Source organism: Hibiscus syriacus, unplaced genomic scaffold (genome assembly GCF_006381635.1).
Source record: "Hibiscus syriacus cultivar Baekdansim isolate YM2019G1 unplaced genomic scaffold, ASM638163v2 tig00109945_pilon, whole genome shotgun sequence".
Classification (NCBI taxonomy): domain Eukaryota; kingdom Viridiplantae; phylum Streptophyta; class Magnoliopsida; order Malvales; family Malvaceae; genus Hibiscus; species Hibiscus syriacus.
Window position 1 is genome coordinate 680,395 of NW_024062535.1, and position 24,682 is coordinate 705,076.

At 33.5% G+C, this 24,682-nt stretch overlaps 2 protein-coding genes across 2 annotated transcripts in view; both read right to left on the minus strand.

Moving 5' to 3' along the window:
* Nucleotides 1–512: 512 nt before the first annotated feature.
* On the minus strand, nucleotides 513–2,098 carry LOC120210912. The gene is made up of 4 exons (XM_039209560.1): nucleotides 1,909–2,098; nucleotides 1,653–1,795; nucleotides 889–1,224; nucleotides 513–824 (listed from the first exon to the last, which is right to left on the minus strand). The coding sequence occupies exons 1-4, from the start codon at nucleotides 2,096–2,098 to the stop codon at nucleotides 513–515; spliced, it is 981 nt and encodes a 326-aa protein (XP_039065491.1).
* Nucleotides 2,099–4,153: 2,055 nt separating this feature from the next.
* LOC120210913 overlaps nucleotides 4,154–24,682 on the minus strand; it is an 89,553-nt gene continuing 69,024 nt past the window's right edge. Inside the window, exon 6 of the mRNA XM_039209561.1 lies at nucleotides 4,154–4,529. Coding sequence (XP_039065492.1) covers nucleotides 4,154–4,529 — 376 coding nt within the window. The remainder of the gene's footprint in view (nucleotides 4,530–24,682) is intronic.

Here is a 24,682-nt window from a genome sequence, read left to right on the forward strand (position 1 = left end):
CGTAGAGGCTTAGATTCAAACCGTTCGTGATCACCAGTTATTGTTGTTGTCTTTGTTGTTTTTCAAGGAACCAATTGTAAGTATTCACATCATTTCCTCACGATTTCGGTTTTACGTACTTGGATCGCTGGTGAGACCGTCGAGTTTTGTTTCTGCTGCGCCGTGGGGTGCACCGACGGTCCCAAAATTTGTTTCATAGACTTTGGACATTGTGAAAATTTACAAAAATGATCACCAAAATTATAATTTCCAATTCTTTCAATTCAATCACCAAATCATTTTATTAAAATTCCATAATTAAAATTAATCATATAAAATCACTTAAAACCTTTCCAAAATATTTTTAAAACCAAAATATGAATTTTAGAAAATTTTCTTCCTTTTTATCGGAAATCCAAAAAATCAACCTAAAACTGACCCTAACTACATGACCCGACTTTAGGACATTATAACTCTCTTCCCCTAAAAAGAATTTCATCCTAGAAATTATGTTAGCTAAATAACTGTGGAAACTAAGATCTCATCGACTCTTCCATCTCCCAAGTTGCCTCCTCAGTGTTGTGGTTACGCCAAAAAACTTTTATCAACGGAACGACCTTGTTCCAAAGAACTTTCAAGTCCCTAGCCAAAATCTTAACATGTTCTTCCTCGTAAGAAAGATCCTCAAGTACCTCAACCTCATCAACTGAAAGTACATGCGAATGATCCAACCTATATTTACGCAACATTGATACATGAAACATGTTGTGAATACACTCGAGCTCAGACGAGAACCTCAAATAATACACAACTGACCTAACACTCTCTAACAACCTCAAAACATCCTATAAACCTCGTTCTAAGCTTACCGATATTCCCAAAATGTAACACCTTCTTCTAAGGCAAAACCTTAAGAAACACCAAGTCACCCACAGCGTACTCAACCTCTCGATGCTTCAAATCGGTATACGACTTTTTCCTATCAAAAGCAACCTTCAACTGATCCTTAATCAACTTAACTTTATCATCAGTCTCTTGAATCAATTCTGGACCAACAACATGTTTCTCACTCAACTCAGTCCAACACAAAGGAGTATGACACTTACGCCCGTATAACACCTCAAACAGAGCCATCTGAATACTAGCATGAAAACTGTTATTATAAACAAACTCTACCAATGACAAATAACTCTCCCAAGAACCAAACAAATCAATCACGCATGCCTGAAGCATATCCTCCAAAACCTATATCACATGCTCAGACTGCCCATCTGTCTGCGGATGATAAGTTGTGTTCAAACTAAGCTTCGAACACAAAGCCTTATGCAAACTTCGCCAAAACCTCAACGTGAAGATCTACTATAATCCGAAATGATCTACAAAGGAACTCCATGCAACCGCACTATCTCTGATATGAACAACTCATCTAACCTCTACAACAAACACGTAGTATGAACTGGCAGAAAATGCGCACACTTAGTAAACCGATCAACTATCACCCAAATCTAATCCTTCTTTGATGGTGTCAATAGCAGACCTACCACAAAGTCCATCATAATATGTTCATACTTCCACTCAGGAATACTAATCTATTGCAATAAACCCGAAGGACACTAATGCTTAGCTTTAACACGCTGACAAACCAAACATCATCCGACAAACTCAACAACAACGTGCTTCAACCCAAGCAACAAAAATAATGCACGTAAGTCACGAAAAATCTTCGTACTACCCGGATGCTTCGCAAACGGTCCACTATGTGCCTCCAAAAGAATATCACGCCTCAGACCCTCATCCCTCGACAAACACAACCTACCTAAAAAGCAGAAAATAACCTCAGAGTTCAAGGAGAGGTCACCCCAACATCATCTCACACTAACTGAAACTTTTCTTTCAACTTCTCATCACTTGGTTGCAAATCATGAATACATTGAGACCACGTAGACTTAACTCGCAACTCAGCTACTAACGCTCCATCCTTATCCAAACTCAAACGAGCAAACAAGGCACGTAACTCACCCATTGACTTACAAATTAAGGCGTCTACAACCACCTTAACCTTACCCTGATGGTACTCAGTTACACAGTCGTAGTCCTTCAACAACTCAACCGAACACATCTGCCTCAAATTCAACTCATGATGAGTGAGGAGGTATTTGAGACTTTTGTGATCAGTGTAAATAATACACTTCTCACCAAACAAGTTGTGTCGTAAAATCTTCAACGCAAACACTATTGCGACCAACTCTAAATCGTGTGTAGGATAGTTACGCTCATACGACTTCAACTACCTTGATGCATAAGCAACTACATTTCCGTCTTGCATCAGTACACACCCAATACCCACAATTGACGCATCACTATAAACCATAAAATACCTTCCCGACATCGGTTGAACCAACACTGGAGCCTCTATCAAAGCTAACTTTAACAACTCAAAACTATTATGCCTTTCACTCGTCCACTCAAACTTAACATCCTTTTGCAACAACTTAGTTAACGGGGCAGCTACCCGCAAAAAACCCTTAACAAACTGTCTATAGTACCCTAATGACCCAAGAAAACTACGAACCTCAGTAACACTCATAGGCGGTTTCCACTCAATTATCGCCTTAACCATACTCGGATCAACTCGAATACCCTCGACGAAAACAACATGACCAAGAAACGCCACTTCACCTAACCAAAACTCGCACTTAGAAAACTTAGCATACAACTTCTTTTCCCTCAAAACTTCCAAAACAACCCAAATATGTGAATCATGATCCTCCTCAGAAGCTAAGTACACCAATATATTGTCAATGGACACCACCACAAAATGATCGAGATAGGGTGAAACACACGGTTCATCAAGTCCATAAAACCAGCTGGAGCATTAGTTAAACCAAATGACATCACTAAGAACTCGTAATGACCATAACGTGTCAGAAAAGTTATCTTTATCACATCCGGTTCACTAACCTTTAATTGATAGTACCCATAACACATGTTGATCTTAAAAAACACCTTGGCACCCCTAAACTGATCAAACAAGTCATCGATCATCGATAAATGAACCGATTCTTGATCGCCAAATTATTTAACTGACGATAATCAATGCATATTTGTATTGTATCGTCTTTCTTCTTTACAAACAAAACTGAAGCATCCTACAGAGAAACACTCAAACGGATAAAACTTCGATCCAACAACTCTTGCAACTAAACTTTAAACTCCTTCAACTCCTTAAGCGTCATGCGATATGGCGTAATAGAAATAAATATTAAATCATTATAAGTCTCTATACGAAACTCAACCTCACAATCAAGTGGCAAACTTGAAAGCTCTTTTGGAAACACATTCGAAAAGTCACGAACCGTGTGAATATCCTACACACACAACTCCCAACCACCCAGATTAAGTACATAAGCCAAGTATGCCTCAAAGCCACGACCCAACATCCTGCTAGCATCCAAAGGCAACACAACATTATAAAGAAACTCTGATCGCTCACCTACAACCACTAACTCAACATTGCATGTCATCTTCAGAATTGCCAGAGATAACTCAAAATCCAAGTACACATGATTCTTGCGCAACCAATTCGTACCAGAATGACGTCAAAACCATAGAACGATAACTCCATCAAATTGACCAAAAAAACTCACAATGAATAACCAAAAGACACCTACCATACACACGATCCACAAGTTCTCTCTTACCCAAAGCTCTAGTTGCAACAAAACCCATGCTCTTAACACAAACAAGAACACTCAACCAACTAGCCAAACTACCAAGGATATAAGAGTGTGTAAAACCAGAATCTATCAAGGCAAGCAAAGGAAAAGACTAGCAAAAAAGTACATGTGATCACGTTCGTCGGAACACAATATTGATGATCACGAATCACATACACTCTAGCAGGTCCACTAGTCTTAGCCACCTCAACATGACAATGGCCACTGCCACAAGCCTGACCCATCGGACCACCTGTACTAACTCGACCACCTTCTCTGCCTGGAATAAGTGCCCCATCTCTAGGATTAGCTATCCTCGAACAATCTCACAACTGATGACTCTTTTCGCCATAACAAAATCCAGTAGTACACCAACACTCACCCAGATGACTCTTACAACAAGACCAAAAAAGTGGAAACTACTGCCAACCTCCAAACGATCCAAAAAATCTACCAGACTAGCCCTGATGAGAATCAAATTGATCTAATTCGTGACCTCTCTTAGCCAAACGACTCTGAAAACTAGTGTCACTGAACCTCTTTCCAAAGAACTCCATGTCTGGTTCACCCAAAGTACTCTCGACATCCATTGCCTGATCTACCAGAGTATCGAACACCTCTGAAGACATGGTAACCAAGTATTCATGAATCTCTCTCCTCAGACCATCCTTAAACCTTTTACACCTCACAAGCTTAGTCAGTATAATCTCTCGGGCATACTCACTTAGACGAACAAACTCAACCTTGTACTCAGATATCGATGAATAACCTTGAACCAAGTCGATAAATTTTTTATTCCTCGTGTCAATATACAGTGTACCCAGAAACTTGCACCTAAACACCTCCAAGAAGTCCGACCACGCCAGTCTATCCTCATTAAAACTCTTCTAAGTTGTGACCCACCAACGATGAGTGTTACCCTGAAGTAAGGACGTAACACAACCTATCCTATTAGGGTTGGTACATCCTATCTATTCCAGAACCTGGATAACACTCTCCAACCACTACTTTACCACTGTCAGCTCAGTACAATAAACACCACTAAACTCTCTAGATCCTAAATCCCACATGCACTATAGCGGTAACCCTCTAGCAGTTGGCACCAGTACAGGAGTATGCACCTCAACCGGAATGGCTCAACGCAAGCTCTCATAAGCGCCTCAGTCAACACATCTATAGGAGGGTTCGATTATGGAACTACTAGCAAGGGTCCATTAGCACCACTTCTGACCTCGATCGTATTTACCCCAATAGTAGGATAACTCAACTCTGGAGCCCCAAAATAACACGTCGCTGCAATGCCATTGCTCTAACTAGACACATACAAACCAAAATCAGAGTGAGAAGCGCACCATAGATCAAGGCAATACTGCAAAAACATTTCAATACTATGTGGGAATTTGGTTCATGTTTCCTACCCCGACCTACAATAGCATACACATGCCTAGTGTAAGAGTCTCAACCAGATACCTGAGCGTACATTAGGTTCTAATCGTACTGGATAGATCAAGATCCATATTACACATAATTCACGAAAGTAAAAAAATTAAAATCTCTTAATATTCTTCACATACAATATTTAATGTAACTAATATGAAATTAAATCTCAATTAGACATACAAAAATTACATTTAAATATTTAGGGGTATTTTGGTCATTTCACATCATATAATAAATTACCAAGTCAAATTACCCAATTATGGTTACCACATGTTAATCATTATCATAAGGAAGCATCATACAAAATTTCATACCAATCAGACATCAGACAATAGCTCAAACGATCAAACAATATTAAGGACCTAAACGTAATTATGCAAATCTTACGTACCAAACAATAACATATAATTGAGGGTTTCATTATGTAATTAAGTGTATTTAAGAAGTGATCACTCAAATCTCATCAAATTTCCAAATTAAGAGTTTAAGTAATTAAACAAATCAATTTCTAGGTTAAATTGAACTCACATAATCATTCAAGGGTCAAATTAGAATTTAAGAACACTTAGATCTTTAATGAATGCAATTTCACCTTTTTTCATTTAGCAAAACTGCTAAGGGATCGATATTTTCTTGAAAGGGATTGATCATTTTTATTTTTCATGGGGGGGTCAATCCTTTCTAAAATAGAAACTTTGGGATTAGTCATTTCTCCTAAGTGATCGATTATTTTTCTAAAAAACTACAGATTTATCAAGAACTTGCATATTTGGTCAACTAATCACCTACATAAAAGTAATCATGGACTAGGAACTTGTTCACACACCATTCAACCACTTCATACATGTCATATAAAAAATGGTATAATATGCTTTATAACACAAGTCAACACATTAATCAAGGATTTGACACCAAAAGTTAACAATTGCATAAAAGATCATTTTAAGCACAAATCACCAACTCATTTTTTCCATTTAAGGTCGTTTCACGCAACCTAAGAGTCTAACACGTTTAGCTTACAAAGTTACACTTAAATAAACACTCCATACACTTCTTCTGGGTCTAAAACAGATGGTTGTCATGATCAACCCATATATTTGGACAGTGAGAAAGTTTAGCTAATCCAATTCACATTCAGAATATATATAGATTTTCACAAACCGTTTCCAAAATCCTATGCATCATTTGCAACTAATCATATTCATAAATCACATTCTCATTTCAGACACAAGTGGCATCATATGTAAATCAATAAAATTCATATTCCATAATCATAATTAACCAAATAACACAATTTATCGGAATTACAAATGCAACACTATACAAACCTCAACCTTGAATCATATTTATTATATAAGAATGAGAGCCACTCATCTTGTTGTCTGGAAACTGAAGACGCTTCCAAACACTACCTCCACGTTCACCAAAATCAAAACACCAAGTTTTTTCAACTCAAAACACTATAAGAACCTTGCAAAGCAAATTAACACATCAAAATATAATCTAAAATAAAGAAAAATCATTTGTTTCCAAAATAGAGTGCAAACATCAAAAACACCGAAAACCTTACTGAAACATCACTCTGGAAGCTCCAAACCGAAACACATGAATCTCCACAATAAAAGATGATAAAAAAACAACTAATAAACTTCTAAATCATCTAGAATCTCACAAATTGACATCTACAAACCTAAATTCTTGGAATCCCAAAAATACCGAAAATCAACATTGTTTTCAAGAAATCAATATCCAAATAATTTTTAATCAAAAAACTGATTTAATATGATTATAATCACTCCAAAAAATAACTCAATTTCATTAAGAAACCCTCAAAACCAATTCAAGAATTCAGCACATTAATTAGCTTCAAAAATCAATTGAAATCTTAGAAATCTTTTCAATTAAATCAACAAATCAATAGAATCATTAACACTTAGTCACTTTCCCTCAAAACTTGAAAGAAAACCAAGGAAAAGATCCTTACCTTGCTGGAAATATATTGAAATTGAGATCATCAATGGAACTCCATTATGATCACGCTTTAAAAACAAGAAAAGAAGAGAATATATACTTGAGAATTAAAATCAAGAATGAGATGAGTGAATTTAGAAATCAAGAAGAAAAAGAGAAAGAATTGATCAACTTGTTTTGAAGAAAACGAGAGAAAATGGAGGAAGTTAACAAAAGTTACTAAAATATAAAATAATAAGGAAATGAAAAGCACGTGAATGAAAACAAGAAAATGTAATTTAGATTAAAATGAATATATATGGAAAAATGGTAAAAAGGGAAAGTTAAAACATTTTAATTTAGAAAGAAAAACTCTAAGCATAAACATTGTGAAAATTAACAAAATGATCACCGAAATTGTGATTTCCAATTCTTTCATTTCATTCACCAAATCATTTAACTAAACTTCCATAATTAAAATTAAGCATTTAAAATCACTTAAAAACTTTCCAAAATATTTTTAAAATAAAAATATGAATTTTAGAATTTCTTTCTTCCTTTTTATCGGAAATCCAGAAATCGACCCTAACTACCAGGCCCGACTTTAGGACGTACACACTCTACTCAAGGTATGCCACTGCACCTATGACTCTCAATGTACATACAACAGTCTTTTATATCCAAACCTCATATTAAACATTTGTTCAAGAACATCAATAAATGTTAAAATATTATATAAACACATCCATTTGTTTTAGGATAGTTCATACCCTAAAACCATTTTCATAAAACTTTATGAAAATACGCCATAATACAATTCAAAACTTATCTTTTCAAAATCACTCGAGGTTGAGTCATCGCAAGTCTTCATCTCTTCATATACATTTATAATAAAATAATGCACTAACCTGGTATGCCTCACTATTAAGCCTTATTATCGATATCCTCTTACTCTTGTACTTTTTCCTTACCTTTAGCCTTGTTTGTATCACAAATTTGATCACGATCTACAAAAGCACCAATACACAACAGATACAAATATAAAATACATGTTAATATTCTTACTAACATTTTATGCACATAATAATACCAAGGTACTACTATTTATGAATTCTTTTATAATTCATGTTAACCTTTCCATATTTATTAAAATGGTTCCTTGCCATTTTTCTTCAATTCAAGTCTCAATCAACTTAGGGTTTGTTTGTTTCCATATAATTAGTTTTTTTTAAATGTTTTCCTCATTTTCCATTGTTTGGTTGGCGGAAAATAGATGGTCAATTTAATTCATTCTAGTCAACTGAATTTTCATTGTACTTTTTTGGAAAATGACTTATCATCTGATTTTATATATGTAATATTAATATATTATTTTAAGATCATTTTAATAAAAATAATAATTATTAAATTATATTTATTGCTAATTTTGATAATATAATATTATATATTATGATTATAGTTATATTTACACTTTTATTTTAATAATATATAATAATTTATTAATAAAATTAATATTATTTATTAATTTCATTGAAATAATATTATTGAATGGTTTAATATTTAATATATACTCTTTAAAATATAAAATTATATTCTAATTTTAATATTATAATTTTTAATATTTTAATAATTTTATTATTTTAATAAATAATTCATATAACTAATAATATATTATTTTCATTATAATGAATAATTTATAATAATTTTACTTTAATAAAATATAATAATTGTAATACTTTTATTTAAAAAATTATAGATATAATATTTTTATATTAATATTGACATAAATAATATTAAATAAATTATTCTAATTATTTAAAATAAATATTATTAATTTGTTAATAAATAATATTATTTATTTTATTTGATGTTTATAATAAATAAATTTTTAAAAATTTACTAACTAGTGGAAAATGAAAACAATATCATCCAAACACCATAAAATTATTTCTAGAAAATGTTTTTTAAGAAATGTAATTCATTTTACGGAATTCATTTTTTAGAATATATTTTCTATGAAACAAACGAACCCTTACTTAAATTTCTAGCCCAATACTCAACAATTACACCAATTCCACTTAAGTCACTAACTTTTCCATATTTGCAATTTGGTGCTCAAACATTGCCAACTTTTCTAAATATTCACATTTCACATTCTAACACCAAAATCAACACTCTAACATTAAATTCTAGCATGGTACAACAACTATTAAACAATTAAACATTAATCCTATAACTTTTCATAATTGGTAAATAGGTCTCCAACTATTAAAAAATTAATAAATGGTCCCCAAAACTTTTATAAGGCTTGTATAACCTTCCAAATATCATTTCTAAGCATAGGGATTTTTTTCATAATATTTCCCCAATTATTTCCTTAGGGCCAAAAACTATAGGGTTTATGATTTAGTGATTTTCATTTGATTCAAGCATGGATTCCACCTCTAAACAACATTTCAAGGCTTCTACAATCAAAGCACTGGCCTAATTTAACCAAATCACAAACTTCCCCAAACCCTAAGTGTAGGCTAAATTCAATAGATGCATTTCCAGGTGTTTTAATCATCAAACAATCTTGGAAATGATTCTACATCATTAATAACCTCAAAATCCATCATCAATTCATAAAAACCTAATATCTTCTTCACCCACCAAATTTGGGAACCAAGCGTTCAAGCAAAATTAGCATTCTTAATTGGTACAAAATGATAGAGCTATTCGAATAGATCAATTTCCTATTTAACGCTTTAATCCAAAAATTGAAGGAAATTGCTTAAAAAGAAAAATAAATTTTCTCTTACCTAGGGTTGAAGCTCAAGGAAATGGTTCTTGAAGATGAACAAAGTCTCAAGAAATTTCTAGTTAATTTCATGTTAGTTTGTCATTAATTAAGCTTAAATAAATTTAAAATTTATTTAATGGAAAATGACAATTTCACCCTTAATTAAACTTGATAATTACAACCATACCTTGCCACATGTTAATTATCATCTTCCCAATGTTAAAGATGAACAAATTATTTTCCCTTTACAACTTTACCCATGCACTTTTCTAAAAATTTTAATCTTGCTATTTTCATCCAACTGTCCATAATGAACATGGAAATTAATTCTCAAATCCAATGATCAATATCATTTTCCATAATTTCAAAATGAAAATAATATTTCCAAGCTTAATTTATCATACTTTAACAATTCTCAAAATTTTGATTCGATTCGATTAGCCGAATTTTTACCGAACTTCAACACTTTATAGTTTTTAACACAATTTCTAGATAAAAAAAAATTGATTCCCATGAAAACGTCATTCTTCGGTGTGAACTATTTATTTATAGAATAATATTTTTGGGAAAATTACCACTTTGGCTGTGAACTTTCTCAAATCTATACTTTGACCACTAAACTTTTCTAAATTTATGTTTTGGTCAGTAACTAAAATTTGTGGTATTACAATTCTCCCCTTAAGAAAAATTCATCCTCGAATTTTTAGTACGTACATGGAGTAAAAAGATGCGGATGCTACTTTTTCATGCATTCACTCTTTCCTAGGTAGCTTCATCAAATTTGTGATTCTGCCAAAGAACTTTAACCAGGGGGATCATCTTGTTTCGTAGTTCTTTCACTCCTCGAGCCAAAATCTCTAGTGGTTCTTCTTTATAGGTCAAATCTAGTTGATTCTCTATTTCTTCCGGTGTAATAACATACCAAGGATCGTATCGATACTTCCTTAGCATTGATACATGAAAAACATTATGAATCTTGTCCATATCCGTAGGCAATGCTAACTAATATACTACTGGTCTGACTGTTTTTAGAATCTCATAAGGTCCAATAAATCTCAGACTTAGCATTCCTTTCCGTCCACACTGCAATACTTTCTTCCAAGGTGATACTTCAAGAAATACTTTATCACCGACATGATATTTAATTTCTTTCCTCTTCATGTCCGAGTAAGACTTTCGTCGATCAAAAGTTATCTTGAGGTTATCTTGAATAACTTTCACCTTATTTTCCACCTTTTTCATCAAGTCAGGGCCAACTAGGTCCTAATCTTTTAGCTCAAACCAATTTAATAGTGTTCGACACTTTATCCAGTATAAGGCTTCATATGGAGCTATCTTGATGCTCGATTAATAGTTGTTGTTGTAGGGAAATATTTCTAAGGGCAAATAATTTTCCCATGTCCTTTGAATTCAATTACATACTCCATTATCATATCTTCCAAAATCTGAATAGTCTGCTTGGACTGACAATCAATCTACAAATGGAAAGCTGTGCTGAAATTCAATTCAGTACCTAGGGCTTTATGCAAAGACTTCCAGAATCTTGAAGTAAACCTTGGATCTCAATCAGATACTATCGATACAAGCACTCCATGAAGCCAAACTATCTCCTTTATATACAACTCAACATACTTATCCATTGGATAATATGTCTGAACTGGAATGAAGTTAGATGTCTTGGTTAATCTGTCAAAACTCACCCAAATTGAATAGTTCTTATTGGGTGTCAAGGGTAGCCTTATAAAAAAATGGTAACTCGACCCCATTTCCATTCAGGAATATATATAAGTTTAATAATCCCAAAGGCACTTGATGTTTATCTTCCACTTGCTGACATATCAAGCACTTTGCAACAAACTCAGTGATAGCGTTTTCATACAAGGCCACCAATACTGACTCTAAATCTTGGTACAACTTGTTTATGCCTAGATGCATAGTCAACGGACTATAATGTTCCTAAGAAAGAATATCTTTCTTTAAGTCTTCATCGTTTGGGATGCAATTCTCCCTCGATAATACAAAAATCCATCAGTCTTGGTTTTAAAGTCCTTAGCCTCGCCTTTTTCCACTTGTGCAATCCTCGACAAGTGCTTTTATCATTCCCTTGTAGATCTTTTATTTGATCTAAAAGCATCAATTTTAACTTTAATTCAGTAATCAAGGCTCCATCTTCCTTCAAAGATATCCGCGCGTCCAAAGCTCGCAAAGCGGAAAAAGTCTGTCGGCTAAGTGCATCAGCTACCATATTTGCCTTCCTTGGATGATAGTCGATAATCATATAATAGTCCTTTAATATTTCTATCCATATTCTCTATCTCAAGTTCATCTATTTTTGATTCAACAAGTATTTTAGACTTTTATGATCCTTGTAAATGTACCACCGCTTACCATATAGATAATGACGTTAAATCTTTAGAGCAAACACAACTGCATCCAACTCAAGATCATGTGTCGGATAATTTCTCTCATGATTCTTTAACTATCTTGAAGCATAGGCTACAACTTACCCTCTTGCATAAGCACACATCCCAAACCATTATGAGATGCATCACTAAAAACCACGTAATCTTTACCTGATTCCAGTTGTAGTAGCACTGATGCTTCTGTTAAGATCTTCTTTAGTATTTCGAAGCTTTTTTGGCACATTCATGTGCAGACAAAATGCATATCTTTCCTTAAAATCTTGGTTAGAGGTGAGGCTATCATCGAAAGTTCTTTATGAACATAGGATAGTAACCACCAAGTCCCAAGAAACTTTAAACCTCAGAGTTGCTCTTTAGGGGTTTCCACTCTACTATAGCCTGAATTTTCTTGGGATATGCTCCTATTCCTTTTGCTGAACAACATGGACAAGAAAAACAACCTCTGATAATCAGAATTCACATTTTGACAGCCTGGCATACAATTTTTTCTCTTGAAGGGTCTGAAGAACTATGAAAAGATGGGCATCATGATCCTCCTTCATCCTTGAGTACACCAAAATGTCATTAATAAACACCACCACAAACTAATCCAAGTAAGGATGGAATACTCGATTAATCAAATCCATGAATGTCACTAGAGCATTAGTCTAACCAAACGACATTACGACAAACTTATAGTGACATACCGAGTGCAAAATGCCCTCTTCAGAATATCCTCATCATTAATCTTTAATTGGTGGGTATCCAGATCGAACATCAATCTTAGAGAACACTGTTTTGTCTTTTAATTGATTGAACAAATCATCAATCCTTGGAAGAGGATACTTGTTCATTATTTCCACTTTATTTAACTCTTTGTAATCTATGCATAATCACATAGACCCATCTTTTTTTCACAAATAGTACAAGTGCCTCTCAAGGTGAAACACTAGGACTGATGAAACCTCGATCAATTAAATATTGTAACTAGGCCTTTAGTTCCCTTAACTCGGCAGGAATAATCTGATATTGAGCCATAGAAACACACTCAGTACCCAGAAAAACATCAATCTTGAATTCCACCTCTCGATCTGGAGGTAACCTGGATAATTCATCTGGAAAAACATCGGGGAAGTCCCTAACCATTGGAATATCATCCAGTGTGACTTTATATACTTGAGTATCTATTACAATTGCTAGAAAAACTTAATAACCTTTTTGACATCAGTCTCTTAGAAGACACTATTGAGATTACATTGGGGAAGGATTTCCCTTTTTCTCAAATTATTATAATTTCTGAACCCTCTGTATCTTCAAAAATAATCACTTCTTACGACAATCTACCCAACCATAATTTAAAGATAACCAATCCATTCTCAAAATAATCTCGAATTCGTCAAACGATAATTCAATCATATTCACTCAGAATACAACCCCTTAAACCTTTATCAATTAATTTCTATATATCCAACTCACCCTTGCACTATGACTCAATGGGTTCATCTTTATCATGTCACTTGAGATCGGTTCTAATGGAATGCCTCTATCTCTAATAAGCTTTGTACTAATGTATTAGTGTATAGAACAAGGGACAACCAGAATAAATACAAGTTCATCAAAGAGATAAAAAGTCTTATTATAATCTCTAGTTCATCTCAGTCCTCGTTAGTTTGGATATTTTAAACTCTGGTGAATGTACGCATCTCTGGTCGTGGATTCGACTCAGATGGCCGTCCGATTCTAGTTTTTTCTCTACTTCTTTGTGACACTACTGCTTATATCTCAAATTGTACTAATTTGTCCCCAAACCTCATCGAACAATTTCAAACAAAATGGTCAGTATCACTATATTTAAAGCGTACTCCACTAATAACTCTGCATACTCTACCATGGAACTTGTCGCACGTCTGATGGGGTGAAGTTTGACTCCAAGACGTTTTGCTAGAGCTAGCATCAACTGATTGAGATTATCTATCCTTTTGTGAAGCTACAGTAGAACCTGATATATTATTATATCGAGAACCTGATCCCTTGCCTTTTTTCCTTATAAGAAGCTAAGGATGCTCCTGATCTTTTCATTGTTTACGTGGTCTGCTTCACTTCTACTATTTCACCTTGAGCCCTTTCAATTGTTTTTGCTTAATTTACCACCTCATGTAATGAAGGAAAGTTTAATGCCAGCATTTTTTCTTTCATTTTAGGCCTCAAACCCTTGATGAACCAATCACGTCTAGCCATGTAATCGATAACCACTTCAGCAGTGAATCAACTTAGCTTGTTAAACTCATACTTATATTCATAACTTGCCCAATCACTTTACTTCATATTGAGGAATTTCAACAACATGGTTTATGTAAATTGCTCACCAATGTACTTGTTCTTGAATTCATCCTAAAAGAATTACCAATTCACATCATGGTGTTCGTCCACCACACTCGGGCTGATCCTAAGAATAAAGATATAGCTCCATCAAGCTTTTCAGAGTATAAGTAATGAAAATTGTCCAACATCACTTTGATATCATCCTACCATAGGTCCACAACTATAAGACCCTCATATTCTTCTCCTTTAAACTTTGGCACCCCCAAACTTTTCAACTCTTTTGGTATTGACACACGAGGAAATAGAGAAGGAAGAAAAGGAGTAGAAGGTTGATATCAAGCTAGAATCGTATCCAAAGCCTGAAGAAATGCCTCATGGTCTTGCACTGGCACTCCCTGATGTATCGGGTGCACTATCATTCCCAGACTGAGTGGGATAATCTCATTGCTCCCACTACCAGTCCATTCTTAGACCTCTTGATTAGTCGCTCTCTGTGAATTCTTGAATCTCGACATCTAACTTGACATATAATAATAACGACCTAGGTTAGTGATGAGTGACATCAATCATATCAACACCATATCAATAACTTGACACACTTTTCACATAAAATACACTCAGTTTAGGCCGAGAGTTGGCTAAACCTGTAGCTCTGATACCAATAAATATAACAACCATTTCATGCATATGACCCCAAACATGAGTTAAAGATGTCATATGCTTTTTAAACTTTTTTTTATGTTCGAAAATCAGTAAAATTTTGTTTCTTTAAATAATAAGATTTAACAATAGAATATATAAATCGTCATTTAACTATTAACATATATAAAATACCATTTATGTCTATCATACAGTAATTTTAGTTAACTTATATATAATACTACTAACCAGAGCATCATAACATAAATAAGTACATGCCAACTAGTAATATCAAAAGAACATATAGAGATGTAACACTATTATTGATAAGGTGACTCTTAACAGATGATATCAGATGCACTCCTTAATCTGAACATACTCTATGACTTACGCGTCAAACATTCACACGCTAAGTATTCACTTAGTAAGGCATTATAACAAATCAAGGTGAGAGATAAATATAAAACAACTTAAAAAACCAAAAGAGTATAACTTTCAATTTGAGTACTCAAAGTCCATTTATAGCCCAATGTATGACAGATGATAATGCAAGGTATGTAAACCTCAATGAATGTATATAACATGCACCTAAGTGCTCAACAGGAGTATAAGTATTGTAGTACACAACGACACTATACTAATAAATCAGGATGGTGATTCACAACGTCAATACATCATGAACACCATAGCTACACAAATAGTGCCAAGATTACATATATGTACTAGTACAATAACGCAAGAATGCACTAAATAATATTGATCGATAACCACTCTACTCAAAGTATGCATTGCACCTATAACTCTCAATGTACATACAAAAGGCTTCAATATTCAAACCTCATATTAAAGATTTATTTAGGAACATCAATATATGTTAAAATATTATAAAACACATACATTTATTTTAGGGTAGTTCATACCCTAAAACCATTCATAAAATCATTTTCATAAAACTTTATGAAAATATACCATAATACAATTCAAAACTTATCTTTCCAAAATCACTCGAGGTTGACTAATTGCAAGTCTTCCTTTCTTCATAGACATTTATAATAAAAACAATGTAGTCACTTGGGATACTTCATTCACGCCTTACCATCGATATCCACTTACTCTTGTACTTTTTCCTTGACTTTAGATTTGCTTGTATCACGAGGTTGATCACGATCTACACAAGCATCAATACACAAATATAAAATACATGTTAGTATTCTTAGTAACATTTTATGCACATAATAATACCAATGTACTACTACTATTTATGATTTCTTTTAGAATTCATCTTAATATTTCCTTTTTTTATTAAAATGGTCCCTTGCCATTTTTTTCAATTCAAGTCTCAATCAACTTAATTAAATTTCTAGCATTTAATTTCCAGCCCAATACTCAGCAATTACACCAATTCCACTTAAGTCACTAACTTTCCCGTATTTGCAATTTGGTGCTCAAACTTTCCCAACTTTTCAAAATATTCAAATTTCACATTATAACACCAAATTCAACACTCTTAAATTAAATTTCAGCATGGTACAACAACTATTAAACAATTACACATTAACCTCATAACTTTTCATAATTATCGAATATATTCCCAACTTTCAAACAATTACTAAATGGTCCCAAAAAAATTTCTGAGGTTTGTATAACCTTCCAAACATCATTTCTAGGCCTAGGAAAAATTTTCACAATTTTTCCCCAATAACTTTCTTTGGGTCGAAAACTATAAGGTTTAGGATTTAGGGATTTCGCTTGTTTCGAGCATGGATTCCACCTCTAAACAACATTTAAAGGCTTCTAAAATCAAACCCCTGACCTAATTTAACCAATCTAAAAACTCCCTAAACCCTAAGTGTAGACCAAATTCAATAGATGAATTTCTAGGTGGTTTTAATCATCAAAAAAGCTCATTCTACAACATCAATAACCTCAAAATCAATCATCAATGCATATAAACCAAACATCTTATTCACCCAACAAATTTGGGAACTAAGAATTCAAGCAATATTAACATGTATAATTTGTACCAAATGATAGAGCTTTTCGAATAGATCAATTTCCTATTTCACGATTTAATCCAAAAATTGAAGGAAAGTGCTTAAGAATGTAAACTAAATTTTCTCTTACCTAGGGTTGAAGCTCACAACAATGTTGCTTGAAGATGAACAAAGTCTCTTGAAATTTCTAGTTAATTTCATGTTAATTTGTCATTTATTAAGCTTAAATGAATTTAAAATGTATTTAATGGGAAATGACATTTTCACCCTTAATGAAACTTGATAATTACAGCCATACCTTTCCACATGTTAATTATCATCTTCCCCAAGTCAAAGAAGAACAAATTATTTTTCCCTTTACAACTTTACCCTTGAACTTTTTTAAAAATTTCAGTCTTGCCATTTTCAATTGGAAATAAATTCTCAATCCAAAGATCTATATTATTTTCCATCACTTTAAAATATGGATATAATATTTCCAATATTAATTTATCATTCTTCAAAATTTCTCAAAATTTTGATTCGATCTTATTAACATAATTTTTACCAGACCTTAACACTTTATAGCTTTTAACACAAATTCCTGATAAAAATTCCGATTCCCAGGAAAACGTCATTCTTACGTGTGAACTATTCAATTAAGGAATAAAATTTATTTTTGAGAAAATTACCATTTAGGTCCCTAAACATTTCCCAAATTTATGCTTTGGCTACTAAACTTCCAAAATTTTAAATTTTGGTCACTAAACAAAATTTGGGGTATTACAATTATCCCTTTTAAGAAAAATCTATCCTCAATTTTTTAGTATGCATGGAGTAAAAAGATGCGGATACTACTTTTTCATGTATTTTTCTCTTTCCATGGTAACTTCATCGACTTTGTGATTCCGTCAAAGAACTTTAACCAGGGGGATCGTCTTATTCTGTAGATCTTTGACTTCTCAAGCCAGAATCTCTACCGGTTATTCTTTATAGGTCAAATCTATTCGAATCTCTATTTCTTCCGATGTAATGATAAACAAAGGATCGGATCGATATTTCCTTAGCATCGACACATGAAAAACATTATGAATCTTGTCCATCTCTGTAAGCAATGCTAACTGATAAGCTACTTGTCTGACTCCTTTTAGAATCTCATAAGGTCCAATAAATATCAGATTCAACTTTCAATTGCATTCAAACCACAATACTTTCTTCCAAGGTGATACTTTAAGAAATAGTTTATCACACACCTAATATTCAATTTCTTTCTTCTTTAAGTCTGAGTAAGACTTCCATCAATCGAAATCTATCTTGAGGTTATCTTGAATAACTTTCACCTTTTCTTTCACCTTTTTCATCAAGTCGGGGCCAACTAGGTCTCAATCTTTTAGCTCGAACCAAGTTAACAGTGTTCGACACTTTATCTTATATAAATCTTCATACGGAGCCATCTTGATGCTCGATTGATAGTTGTTGTTATAGGGAAATTCTGCAAAAGGCAAATACTTTTCCCATTATCCTTTGAATTCGATTACATTCTCCCTTAGCATATCTTCCAAAATCTATGTAGTCCACTCATACTGACCATCAGTCTGCAGATGGAAAGCTATGATGAAATTCAATGGAGTACCCAAGGCTTTATGCAAAGACTTCACGAATCTTGAAGTAAACCTTAGATCTATGTCAGATACAATCGATAAAACCACTCCTTCAAGCTAAACTATCTCATTTATATACAACTCAACATACTTAACCATTGGGTAATCTGTCCGAACTGGAATGAAGTGATTTGTCTTAGTTAATCTGTCAAAAATCACCCAAATTGAATCTTTCTTATAGGGTGTCAAGAGTAGCCCTATAACAAAATCCATGGTAACTCGTTCCCACTTCCATTCAGGAATAGATATAAGTTTTAATAATCCCAAAGACACTTGATATTCAACCTCCACTTACTGACATGGTAGACACTTTGCGACAAACTCAACGATAGCTTTTTTCATAGAAGGCCACCAATATCGACTCTAAAATCCTGGTACATCTTGCTTCTATATGGATATATAGCCAACAAACTATAATGTGCCTCAAAAATAATATCTTTCTATAATTCTTCATCATATGGGATGAAAATTCTCCTTCGATAATACAAACATCCATCAGTCATGACTTCAAAGTCCTTAGCCTCATTTTTTTACTTGTGCAATCCTCGACAAGCACTTTTTATCTCTCCCTTGTAGAGCTTTTATCCAATCCAAAAACATCGGTTTTAACTTTAATTCAGTAATTAAGGTGCCATCTTCCTTCAAATATAGTCGCATGTCCAAAGCTCATAAAGCACAAAAGTCTTTTGGCTAAATGCATCAGCAACGACAATTGTCTTCCCTAGATTATAGTCTATAACCACATCATAGTCTTTTAAGAGTTCTATCCATCTTCTTTGTCTCAAGTTCATATCTTTTTGAGTTAACAAGTATTTTAGACTTTTATGATCCGTGTAAATATAGCATTGCTTACCATATAGATAACGACTCTAAATCTTTAGAGCAAACACGACTGCAGCCAACTCAAGATCATGTGTTAGATAATTTATCTCATAAGTCTTTGTCTATCTTGAAGCATAGGCCACAACTTACCCTCTTGCATAAGCACATATCCCAAGCCATTATGAGATGCACCGCTAAAAACCATGTAATCTTTACCTAATTCCGATTGTAATAGTATTGGTGTTCTGTTAAGAACTTCTTTAGCATTTCAAAGCTTCCTTAGCACTTTTTTGTGTAGACAAAAGGCATATATTCCCTTAAAAGCTTGGTTAGTGGTGAGGCTATCATCGAAAAGTTCTTAACGAACCTATATAGTAAATAGCAAGTCCTAAGAAACTTCAAACTTCAGATATGTTCTTTGGGTGTTTCTACTTGACTATAACCTGAATTTTCTTGGGATCTACTCTTATGCTTTCTGTTGAAATAACATGGCCTAGAAAAGCAACCTCTAACAACCAGAATTCACATTTTGACAGCTTGGCATACAACTTTCTCTCTCGAAGGGTTTGAAGGACTATGCGAAGATGGGCATCATGCTCGTCCTTCGTCCTTGAGTACACCAAAATGTCATCAATAAACATCACCACAAACTAATCCAAGTAAGTATGGAATACTCAATTCATTAAATCCATGAATTCCATCGGAGCATTAGTCAAACCAAACGATATTACCACAAACTCATAGTGTCCATATCGAGTCTGAAAAATTATCTTCAGAATATCCTCTTCTTTAATCTTTAATTGGTGGGTACCCAGATCAAAGACCAATCTTAGAGAACACTGATCTTCCCTTTAATTGATTGAACAAATCATCAATCCTTAGAAAATGATACTTGTTTTTTATTGTCACTTTGTTTAATTGTCGATAATCTATGTATAATTGCATAGACCCATCTTTCTTTTTCACAAATAGCAAAAGTGCCATTCAAGGTGAAAAATTGGGCATGATGAAACCTCTATCAATTAAATCTTATAATTGGGCCTTTATTTCCCTTAACTCAGTAGGAGCTATCAGATATGGAGCCATAGAAACAAGCTCACTACCTGGAAAAACATCAATTTTGAATTCTACCACTCGATCTGTAGCTAACCCGGGTAATTCATTTGGAGAAATATTTGGAAAGTCCTTATCTATTGGAATACCATCCAATCTAACTTCATATACTCGAGTATCTATTATATTATCTAGAAAAGCTAAACAACCCTTTGATATTGGTATCTTAGCAGTCAATGCTGAGAGCACATTGGGCAATGATTTCCTTGTTCTCCAATTAATATAATTTCTAAACCCTCCGCATCTTTCAAACGAAAATCTACCCAACCATAATGCGAAGATAGCCATTCCATACTTAAAATGATCTCAAATTTGTCAAATGATAATTCCATCAGATTTTCCAGGAACACAACCCTTTGAATCTTTATCTGTTATTTTCTACATATCTGACTCACCCTTGCACTATAACACAATGGGTTCGTCGCTATCATGTCACTTGAGATCAGTTCTAATTGAATACCTCTATCTCTAATAAACTTTGTACTAATATATGAGTGCGTGTAACCAGTGTTAACCATAACAAATACATGTTCATCAAAGAGATAAAAAATACCTACTATAATCTCCAGGTCATCCTGGTCCTCATTATTTTGGATATTGTAAACTCTAGCAACGTACATGTCTCTGGTTGTGGAATCGACTCAGATGGTCCTCCGATTCTAGTTTTCCCTCTACCTCTCTGTGACACTACTACTGATCTTTTAGACTGCACTGATCTGTCCCCAAACCTCATAGGAAAATTTTGAATAAAATGGCCAGTATCACTACATTTAAAGCAAGCTCTACTAACAGCTCTACATATTCCACCATGAAACTTTCCACGACATGGAGATACTCTGCCCCAGCTAACAGCAACTGAATAAGATTATTTATCCTTCTCTGAAGATGTATCAAAACATGATCTATTGTTATATTGAGAACCTGGACCCTTGCCTCTTTTTGCCTGATAAGAAGCTGAGGATGCTCCCGATCTTTTCATTGTTTGTATGGTCTACTTCGCTGCTACTATTTCATCTTGAGCCCTTTCAATTGCTTTTGCTCAGTTTACCACCTCTTGTAATGAAAGCATGTTTAATGCCAATAATATTTCTTTCATTTTAGGTCTCAAACCCTTGATTCACCAATCACTTCGAGCCTTGTCGTCAGACACTACTTCAGTAGCGAATTGGTTTAGCTTTTTAAACTCAAACTCATATTCATAACTTACCCGATCACCTTGCTTCTGATTGAGGAATTTCAACAACGTAGCTCACATAAATTGCTCACCAATGTACTTGTTCTTGAATTCGACCAGAAAGAATTGCCAATTCACATGATAGGAAGGCACATACATCATGGTGTTCTTCCACCACACTAGGGTTGATCCTCATAATAAAGATACAACTCCATCAAGCTTTTCAGAGTCTGAGCAGTGAAAATTGTCTAGCATCACTTTGATATCATTTAACCATAGGTCCCCAACTATAATATCCTTTCTTCTTCTCCCTTAAACTTTGGCACCCCCAAACTTTTCAACTCTTTTGGTATTGACACACGGGGAGCTGGAGAAGGAAGTGGAGGAGCAGAAGACTAATATAGAGCTAGAATCGCATCTAAAGCCTGAAGAAATGCCCCATTATCTTACACTGACACTCTCTGATGTGGCAGTGCACTATCATGCCAGAGTGAGTTGGATGCTCACTATTAATCTCATTGATCCCACTATCAGTCCCTTCTTGAACCTCTTGATTAGTCACTCTCCGTGAATTCTTGAATCTCGACATCTAACACGACACATAATTAAATCAACTTAGGTCAGTAAGGAGTGACATCAATCATATCATATCAACACCATATCAGTAATTTTGACATCCTAATGGCATGTACACACTTTCCACATAAAATACACTCAGTTTAGAAGGAGAATTGGCTAATCATATAGCTCTGATATCAATAAATATAACACTATTTTCTCGTATATGACCCCAAACATGAGTTAGAGAGGTCACGTGCTTTTTAAAACATTTTTCATGTTTGAAAACCAGTAAAATTTTGTTTCTTTAAACAATATGATTTAACAATAGAATATATAAATAGTCATTTAACTACTAACATATATAAAATACCATTTATGCCTATTATACAATAGTTTAAGTTCAGTTATATATACAACACTAATAACCATAGCATCATAACTTAAATAAGTACATGCCAACTAGTAATATCAAAAGAACATCTAGAGATGTCATACTGCTACTGATGAGGTGACTCTTAACATATGATATCATCTGCACTTCTCACTTTGAACGTGCTCTATGACCTACACATGAAACATTTTCACGCTAAGTATTCACTTAGTGAGGCATAATAGTGAGAGATAATATAAAACTACATAAAAAACCAAAAGAGTATAGTTGTCAATCTGAGTACTTAAAGTTTGTACACAACCCAATGTATGACAGATGAGAATGCAAGGTATGTAAACCTCAATTAGTGTATATAACATGCACCTAAGTGCTCAGCATGAGTATAGGTATTATAGTACATAACAACACTATACTGATAAATCAAGATGGTGATTCAAAATGTCTAAACATCATGAACACCATAGCTACACAAATAGTTCCAAGATTATACAAATGTACTAATACAAGAATGCAAGAACACACTAAACAGAATTTATCGATGACAACTCTACTCAAGGTATGTCACTGCACCTATGACTCTCAATATACATACAACAAGCTTTTCTATCCAATTCTCATATTAAACATTTATTCAGGAACATCAATATATGTTAAAATATTATAAAACATGTCCATTTGTTTTAGGGCAGTTTATACCCTAAAACCATTCATAAAATCTTTTTCATAAAACTTTATGAAAATATACCATACTATGATTCAAAACTTATCTTTTCAAAACCACTCGAGGATGACAAATCGCAAGTCTTCCTCTCTTTATATACATTTATAAGAAAAACAATGCACTCATATGATATACCTCACTATGAAGCCTTACTATCGATATTTGCTTACTCTTGTACTTTTCCCTTGCCTTTTGATTTACTTCTATCACGAGTTTGATCACGATCTACACAAGCACCAATACACAACACATACAAATATAAAATACATTTTAGTATTCTTACTAACATTTTATGCACATAATAATGCCAAGGTACTACTGTTATTTATGAATTCTTTTAGAATTGATCTTAACCTTTCATTTTTATTAAAATGGTCCCTTGCCATTTTTCTTCGATTCAAGTCTCAATCAACATAATTTAATTTCCAGCATTTAATTTCCACCCCAATACTCAGCAATTACACCAATTCCACTAAAGCCACTAACTTTCCTATATTTGCAATTTGGTCTCAAACTTTCCCAACTTTCTAAAATACTCAAATTTCATATTCTAACACCAAATTCAACACTCTAACATTAAATTCCAACATGGTAAAACAACTATTTAACTATTACACATTAACCCCATAACTTTTCATAATTACAAATATGTCATCATACTTTCAAAAAATTACTAAATAGCCCCAAAAATATTTCTAAGGCTTGTATAACCTTTCAAACATCATTTCTAGGCCTATGAAAATTTTTTGAGTCAGTGGTGGCAGACCCTTTCCCAGACCCTACAATTAAGCAACCTCACTAATGTGAATGAAAGAAAGGGCACCCTATATATCTTGACTAGTTCGTTCCTGCAGAGTGAACAAAAACCTCTATTGAATTCTGATTCCGACTCCGAAGTCCGGATAATTAATAATATTTATATTAATATATTTTAATTTATAAATCTATATTTATATATAAATAAATTTATATTTCTATAAAGTATTAATAAGTCTATATAGTATTATTACGATATATACTATTATTAAGATATTAT